Source organism: Staurois parvus, unplaced genomic scaffold (assembly GCF_062004578.1).
Source record: "Staurois parvus isolate SC_StPar_1 unplaced genomic scaffold, SC_StPar_1.0 ptg000090l, whole genome shotgun sequence".
NCBI lineage: Eukaryota > Metazoa > Chordata > Amphibia > Anura > Ranidae > Staurois > Staurois parvus.
Genome location: NW_028317886.1, coordinates 2,354,126 through 2,363,444, shown reverse-complemented (window position 1 = coordinate 2,363,444; position 9,319 = coordinate 2,354,126). Strand labels below are relative to the sequence as shown.

Sequence of the window (9,319 nt, the reverse complement as noted above, 5' to 3'; positions counted from 1 at the left end):
GAGGACTTCTTGTCTTATGCAAGCCATATCACTTGACTCTCCCACCAACACAGTCAGTGTTGATGGCGGAATGACTCCTGCAGTGCTATTGTATTCTGCCTACAAGGGAGGTGGGGAGCGGGGTATGTGGGGAGCCTTGATGATGTGTTTTAGGGAAAATGTCACATGTTGCAAACATCTGTGTGGAAAGACAGTTTTATTATGTGAACCTGGGACCCCAATTACATCTACTTATGTCAACAATTGTTTAAATTGATCATTTTAATTTAGGCTTTGGTTCAATTAAGAAAAATACCATATCCATCTTCAATCTGCACTTATATATCAAAATGAACACACACACTCACAGTTAAGCCATTTTATAAAAAAAAAAAAAAACATTGGAGCAGAATATTTGAATCCACTCTTTACAAAGAGAGAAAAAAAATTGAACCCAACTCCTGTCTGTATATAAAGGCCAAGAAAACACAGTCATACATTCAATTATTCAATACATATTATTTTATATTTTATTCTTTTCATGGAAATGAAGAGTGCTAAAAAATAAATATATGTACATTGCCTCCAAGTATCAGGTTGTGTCCAAGAGGGTATTGCAAGAATGAGTAACACAGCCTAAATTATAGATTAAAAAACAAAAGTCACTTTTTTTAGTTATAACAAATTATAGTTTATCTATAGAAATGAATAATTAAAATAGCACAAAAATACATTATAACACAACACATACAAGATATAAAATAACATAATAAATATGCATGGAATACTTTTTCATATTTGAAGCAGGTTTCCTATGGGATAAATAGCAACATTATGCAAGCATGCAATGTGAAAAACAAAAATCAGGAATATGTACCAAATACAGATGATCACAAATGTCTCTAAAATTATTTAAGTGTAGGAAAATTACATTACCAAAGTTTGTTTTATTTAATAGTAGATGTACAGTGTATGCACTGGGATGGAGAGGGAACACCACTATCATATGTATGGGAATTTAGGAAGAAGTACTGCTTCCACCAGAAAAGGAAGCCAAAACCTGTCTCAATTTTCCTAGCCACCAACTTTGCCTGCATGTAGCTCATGCAGATCTCCTCTTTCTGCAAGTGTCTTTTATGTCTAGGTCAGTTTCTTGTGCTTTTATCACTTATACTGTACTAATTTAATTTGTACTTTGGCAAGTTAGGCTAACTCCCATAGTGAGCAGCTACCCCACTAATGTTAAACAATTTTTGCTTTTCTGTGCTATGTCTATTGAAACGTGTGCTTCGCCACAACATACCTAGCACACTTTCATATATCTCAAGCAGATTCCCTTCAGGTTCTTTTGACTTCAAGCACACTAGAGAGCTAAGAACTGCTTTAGAAATGCTGGACAAAAAACATTTTAGCATCTTATGCCAGCGTTAAGCAGTGTTTATCCCAGTGTTTAAGCTACGTTTAGTAGCTTCAGCATTAAGGAGCAGGGTCACTGGCATCCTTAAAAACCAGTGAATAGCTGGTAGCTAAGGAGCGGGCTGGGAAATCGGACGCTGCATCCTTAACAACGGATGAGCCATCAGCTGTCAGCAGGGTTGGCCGATGACAGCAAAATGTAAAAAAAACATAGCTGGCAATAAATAAATGTGAAAAAAATGGTGCGGGGTTCCCTTCCAATCCATACCAGGCCCATGTTGATGGGGACAAGGACCTCTTCCCCACAACCCTGGCCAGCGGTTGTAGGGGTCTACGGGCAGGGGGCTTATCAGAATTTGGAAGCCCCCTTTAACATAGTACCCCTACTCATTCACAAAATAAGTGTAAATAAAAACACGTTTTTGACACGTCCTTTATTAAAAAAAAAAATTGTCCCAGGTATAGATCCATCATCAATCACAATGCCTGCTGCTACCTTCAACCCAAACAAAGAAAAAAAAACCCTCAGATTCCAACAAAAGCTCCTGCTGTCTGACAGTTCTGCTGCCTGACAGCCCCGGTCAATGATGAAACAAGGGGGCAAGGTCACTTGGTGATGTCACTGGGTGGCCCGCCCCTTAGTTATTTAAGAGCTGTCAGCCAATGGAGCTGCCAGATGGCGAAAGCCTTTGTCGGGACCAGAGCTTTTTTCTTTTTTTTCAGGTCAGTGGTGGCAGCAGGCGTCATGATTGACCATGGATCTACACTAAGGGACATTTTTTAATTTTTGATTTTTTAAATAAAGTACTTTTCAAAAACTGCCTACTGTTTTTTTTCATTACACTTCTTTTGAGTGAATGACTAGGTTTACAATGTACCCCATAGTCATTCACATGGGGGGAGGCTGGGATCGGGGGGGCCCCTTGTTAAAAGTTCCAGATTCCAATAAGCCCTCACCTGCAGACCCCCACAATCAATGGCCAGGGTTGTGGGAAAGAGTCCCTTGTCCCCATCGACAAGGTGCTTTGGGGGTATCCCCTTTCCTGGTCTGCCAGGCTGCATGCTCAGATAAGGGTCTGGTATAGATATTGGGTGGGGGGCATTTTTTAAAACAATTTTGGAGTGGGGGTACTCCACAAAATCCATACAAGACCTAAGGACCCCTGCACCATTTTTTCGCAAAACTTTACTGCCAGTAATGTTTTTTATTTTTTCAACCGTCAGCGGGGAACCCCTGTCAAAGGCCTATGGGTGCATGAACACATATAATAACATGCGGGGGAGTTTAGAGGCAGTTAAAACAGAGTCTGATGCCCAAAACAGTGGCCGTATACATTCCCTTGTGCATGAAGCCTAAATAGGGAGTATCATTGCCCAGAGGTCTTGGCAATGGGAAGTGCAATTTTGTGAACGTATGCCTTGGCAGACTTTCGCTGCAGTCATGTTAGCTTTAGTAAACCGTACCCACAGGATAGAGGCTGCTGTTTACATTTTAAGAGACTTTTTGCATAGAGAGTTGTTCACTGAAATAAGAAGATTGATGGACATTTATCAACTTATATAGTGTTTTTATTTTTTGTTTTACTGTACAAAAGTTGCAATACAATATGGTAATAGTACGCCATTTATATATATATATATTTTGTTCCAGTTTTAGAATAACTGGGACAATACATGTCAATCACAATCAGCAGTGCAAAACAAAAAATGATCTAATAGTATGACCTGAAAATTAATTTATTTGAAGGTGGAATAAAGTGGTTTACTTTTCTGTTGGTTTTGTCTCCATAGCTTCCAGTTGTGCTACCTAATTCTGATTTTCTATCAGTGGGAGGAGCGGAGAAGCAACATGGTGGAGCACCCCAAATATCACCAGGCATTAAAAAACAGCTCAGAATGTGAATTTTATGTTATTATCCTTACTGAATAATTTGGTGCAAATTTCAGCTCCCACTGCAAAAAGAGATGCACATTTTTCATTTTCGGGGTTTATTTTTGTGTTTGAAAAACCATTTGCATATGAACAGTTGCAATTTGAATGGTTGAACTGGATGGACTTTTGTCTTTTTTCAGCCAGACTAACTATGTAGCTATATAATTGACTGTGTCTTTTAAAGCAGACTGGGACAGATTGCTGTATCTCCATGACCTGATTTGCCTGAAATAATCATTTGTAGATTTCACAAATACACTATAAACATCAGATCAGTAAAAGCCTAACATGCCTTTTTAGACAATATTTTTCCGTTTAAACATAATAGATTTAAATTTCACAATTATGTAATTTATTATCAGATTGTAAACATATTCCTTCTGAGTCTACAGCAGGGGCTGTTGTGGGTACCCCGGCTTCTCAAAGCCCTTTATCAATACCAAACTTACCTTACTCAGTGCTATGGATTCTCCTCTTCCATTCAAGCAGGTGTCCTTCATTTACCATGCACATTCCAAGGAAAAATGTATTTCCTAATGGGAAAAAGAGGAACAGGTATGGGCAGTTATTAAACTCTCTACAATAGCTAGGACCTTTAATAAAAAAGCTTCTCCATCACAAATTATTACCAAAAATCACTGTGAAGCTAGTGTATATTGGTAATTACCACAAAGAGTCATGAGTGGTTACAAGAGTCTTTATTTTGCAAACTATACATAAACTGTATAAAAGAAAATGCATTTTTTTTTCTTTTTCTCCATTATACATAAGATAAACATTAAATTTAGTCAAGAATACTCTTTAAATCAAATGAATTATATGCTTTGCAGTAATGTGGAAAGGATAATAAGAATTTCCAAGGGACCAACTTTGAAAGTAAACTGTGTAGAAATACACAGCTGTTCCCACGTACTGTGGGTATATTACTGATATACAAGAAGGTAGTGAAGTTTTTATAAAGGTCTTTACAATGAAACAACATGCCAACATAAATATAATGATTAAAGTAAGCCTTATACTGTTACAGATTTAATGCAAACATACACAGTAATCATAAGCATTATCAATTTCACATGATTGTTACATAACAATAAAAGAACAAACAAAAAGGTTTTTTTCCTTCGGCTTGGCTGTAAATCAGTAAAGTGGTAGATTAGTTTGTGGCAAATTTTTTTTTGGTGCATGAGGTACCCTAAATAAAATATTTTTGATAACAAACTATAGATGATGAAGCATTTGCTGTAATTGGCCAAGTCATAGTAATACAATACCTGTATTGTATCTGTGAATCTTGATTAGCCTGTTCAACAAGCAACAATATTTATTGACTAGTAAGCCTACCTTCCAAAAAATTTTAAACTTTTTCATTACTGTCAGAGAGTCATGCATGATGTGATCAACCAATTAATGCATATAGGTTTTTCAGATTCATGACAACCTATGGTCAAAAATTCACCCACAATTATATTAATAATCAGACTACATGTTATAATAAAAAGTTATTAAAACAAACACAAATCTTACATTTGTTTTCAGCATAGGTCATTTTGCATCAATATGGTCAATGGGTGCATGGGAGATGATTTTCTAAAGTCAAATAGGCACTTTGCAATGGTATTTTATCCAGAGTGAATGTGGTGAAATTTCACTTTGCAAAGTATTGTCCAGGGAAAATAAAAATAGCATTTTTGCTTGCACATGATTGGATGATAGAAATCAGCACATTTTCACCTCATTCACAAAGTTCTGGGGAAAATACCCTTATATAGTGAACAGCCTATTTGCCTTTAGTAAATCAAACCCATGGTCTGTATTGGTGCAGAGGATCTTTGTGGACTGACACCAGGTCACACAACTGACTGAATAGTGTGAGCAATACTCTTTGACCTTTTGGACCTATTTGCAGCTATACTGTAGCTCCCCATAAAGTGTAGCTAAACTCTAAAGAAATTAATTGATTGTACACCCTACATTAGTAAAGTAAACTTACTAAAATATTATTAAAATATAGTTTTGTGCAGGCAGTTCTACTGTGTGGCAAACACTGCTGTCTCTGTTCAAGGCACCTTCTGCACATGATCCCCTCCTGCCCTTGGCATGATCCTAGCCTCAGCATCTAGCTCTCAGAGAAATCTCAAGCTTGGAGAATTGTAAATATTCTAGTTGGATATCTAGGGCAAGGGGTGTAGAACAGCTTAACGTTTTTGGGAGTTTGCATCAATATTAAACTGGACATGCATATGTTGAAAATCTTCAGTAGTCCTCCATTCTAGAATATAAATTTATATATTTAAAGACCTCAACTGAGCAGCATGATCTGTCTAAATTATGGACATGGGTCTCCTAGGAAAGGCCCTTTATAGCAAACTACTTAATCACACACCTTTGACTTCACATTGTGCCTAGCATCACTTAATCAATGCTCCATGCAATGCATGCTGAAGTTATTTTTGTTTGTCATGACAATGCATAAATTCCATATAGAAAGATGCTTTGTGTTGGAATGTGTAAATGCAAACATACCCAAATGGGAGGATGATCTCATATTACATCAGTATATAAAGTACCACGTTTAAAATAAAAAGGATATTAGAAGCAAATAAGAGTTCCATAACCAGTACAAATGACTAGGATGTAGTAATGTATAATAATGAATTATCAATTTAACAAATAGACAATACTTTACAGGTTTGAATGACTTGACTTGAAAGGTACACTACCTTCCTACTGTACTTTCTTACCCAGATATTGCCTTCTTTCTTATGAAATTGTGTAGCTGTCAATAAGCATTAGTTTGAAAGCATGAGTCAAATATTTCATAACTACAAATTCCACTTAATAGTAGAGTTTAAAAAAATATGTGTACATACTTCAAATTAACTAAGTAAATAAGATTTTAAATGCAATCTTATTTATAAATATTAAGTATAATATGTTTTTCTGCTAGGCTGAAAGGTATGAAAGTGTGCAGGCATAAACCAATATTTTTTTTTCTTTTTTACTACAACTCCTAACATTCTGGTGCCACTGAATATAATAAAAACACTATATTAGTATATACTAACAAAATGAATAAAATAATAATATGAAATATACTTCTGGTTTTAAACACTCAGGCAACCTTTTCCAGTTGGTCCCAACTTGCAATTGCATTTATGTAGGATTTATCCATAATACTGAAGTAATACCTCCACTACAATCATTGCTAATTTGCATAACTAAAATTATATTATGTAAAAAATGAGAAAACAAAATGAAATACAAAAGTTCAAACTCAAACTGCTTCAAACAGTAAATCTAACACAGTATGTAAACCTGTGTTTTTTTAACCGCTGCTCTTATTGTGGAACCAGTGGAACATTATTTCAATTTAGTAGGGATGTCAAAGAAGAATACAAGAAAGGCTTATAGTATATATGGAACAGAGCTAGTGGCTAACTGCATATGACAGTGCTCATACATATTGTAGCATATTCTTGATTATATGACTGGTGCTGATTACCTGCTCAAGTAAACAGTTTTCAGAGAAGAATTGTGTTGGCTAGATTATACTTATCATCATGCTGCTCTGCTAATAACAAAACTCATACAATGCTTCTAAAATAATAAGAAGAAAAAGCTAACATAATAAGACAACAAATCTAAAAGCCCACTAAACAATAAACAAACACATTTCTGTATAAGCTGAGGAAATAAATGTAAACAAAAAAGAGGAAAATTTTCATTGTCAGAGTTTTTCACTAACGTAAGTTCTTACTTAATACTCTTTTCTTACTTAATACTCATTAAGGAAACGCACAGCCATTTAGTCAACGGCCACTACCTTTACACTTTGTTGAATTATTTTTTCTTCAACTGACGCGCCGGTTGTTTTATTTTCTTTAGGTTATACTTCCAATGCATTTTTCTTCTTGCCAAAAGCATAGAAAAGCTCAAAAGCACATAAATGACTCTGAAACATAAGTCTATGACTCCAGCTTTAATAACTGATATGATCATACAAAATATACATGTTTAGTTTTCTTTTCAAATCCTTTTTTTCTTGGTGGCGATGTGAGCAAAAGGTATTTCCTAGGGGATGTCTTTTACTTTGTAGACATGAAAAATAGAATTATCTTGCATTATGTTATGTCAAATATATCCATCTTCATCTTCTTCATCATCATCACCTCCTTCATCCTCATCATCATCTTCAATCTCATCTTCGTCGTTCATCATTTCATCATCGTCTTCATCATCAGACCAGTCATGAAAGTCTCCACTTCCAAAATCCCCTGATGTGTCTGAATCACTGCCTGCCATAAAAATACATCAATAATTACTTATTTAGGTTTTTTTAAAAAAACACTCATTTTTTTCATTACAATAAACAAAGGGCCAACAAAATATTAATTTTATATCCAAAATTCACAACCATGACAGTTTTTCCTTTTACCTTTTTTTTAAGATAAAACCAGAATTTTACACAATTCTTTGCAGAGTATGCATGTGTCCACTGTTCAGGATTTTGTGCCAGTGAGGAATTAAATCAGGACCTGACTGTTGTAAAGAATTAGAGTACACCATTCTAGAAACATTACATTTCAATTATAGATTGAGTCTGGGGAACTCAAAGTGTAACATTCTATTTTTTTCCACCTCAACCCATTATTAAATTAAAAGGTGTAAACAGGCAACCTCTCCTTTCTACATTCCAGCACTGCCATCTGTATCCTGCTCTGCAGCCAACAGCAGGACCTGTTCTGGGTTAAAAAAGAAAATATTCACAAGTCGCATCTGTGGAGGAGACTGTGGATTAGGAGATGACAGGCAGTAGTAGGTTGGAATGGAAACATGCACTGGGCAGCACTTCTGAGAGTATGAAGCAAACTCTGAGTGGAGGAAAGATGGGACAAGAAGGTGCTTCTATGTGCACTAACTCCAAACTGGCTTTAATAAGAATGGTTAAAAACACTTACAAGATAGAGGAAATAACAGTCTCTTAATAATCCGTCAGAGTGCGGGGCTCTATCCACCATGTGGCACCCTGCTGTGCTGGCCAGCAGCTGCAGGGGGAGCTCAGGAGAGGTGTCAAGATGGCTGCTGCTCTTTCGGGAATGCTGGAGCGCACGCTGGAATGCACGTTGTCCAGGTGGAACTCAAACTGGAAGTGATGTGTGCGTGGGGCGGTGACATGTTTCTGACCATGCGGAGAGCTCCTTTTTCAAGACCGATCCCAAGGAGATAGAAGAGCCTCAAAAATAGGGAGGAGGGGTGGGAATTGGGTGGCCAGGGAAAATAGTATGTGAACGTCCCCGGAAGACTACAGAGTGTGGGCAAAAAGGACTTTAATGAAAACATGAAAAAACGGGATGCAAATTGGCTAAAACCCATATAAGAGGATACAGAACTATATATGGAGATAAAAAAATAAAAAGGGGGGGAAATAAGTCTATACACAGGATGCTGGTACACAGTGACAGAGTACCCCATGTACCTCGATAAGAAGTGGTGCTCATGTGTCATGCACAGATAACGCATGAGCAACCCTGATGCAATATGATAAATGAAAAATAGAAAATAAACTGTAAAAAATAAATCATAAAATATAAAACAACATAAGTGGACATATGATGAAGGACAAGCATAAAATAGAAATGTATAAATTATGGTAAATAAATTAGATAAATACATTGTTGCACAACACATAAAGGCTTTGGTTTGACTTATGGTTTCACCCCCCCTCCACACTCTTTAGTCTTCAGGGGGCATGCACATACTATTTTCCCAGGCTACCCCGTTGCTGCCCCTCTTCCCTGTTTATGAGGCTCGTATATCTCCTTGGGATCGGTCTTGAAGAAGGAGTGCTGCGCATGCTCCGAAACACGTCAGTACCCCAAGCTCATGTCACTTCCAGTTTGCGTTCTACCTGGACAGTGTGCATTCCAGCGTGCACTCCAGCATTCCCAGAAGAGCGGTGGCCATCTTGACACTTTATCCTGAGCTCCCCCT

The 9,319-nt window shown here is 36.7% G+C and overlaps 1 protein-coding gene across 3 annotated transcripts in view; it reads right to left on the bottom strand.

Annotated features, from left to right (window-relative positions):
• Positions 1-4,011: 4,011 nt before the first annotated feature.
• The window catches only part of SPOCK3 (SPARC (osteonectin), cwcv and kazal like domains proteoglycan 3), a 526,000-nt gene continuing 520,692 nt past the window's right edge, over positions 4,012-9,319 (bottom strand). For all 3 annotated transcript variants that reach the window (XM_089670354.1, XM_089670355.1, XM_089670353.1), the window contains one exon: positions 4,012-7,623. In XM_089670354.1, coding sequence (XP_089526480.1) covers positions 7,460-7,623 — 164 coding nt within the window. In that variant the 3' untranslated portion in view covers positions 4,012-7,459. The remainder of the gene's footprint in view (positions 7,624-9,319) is intronic.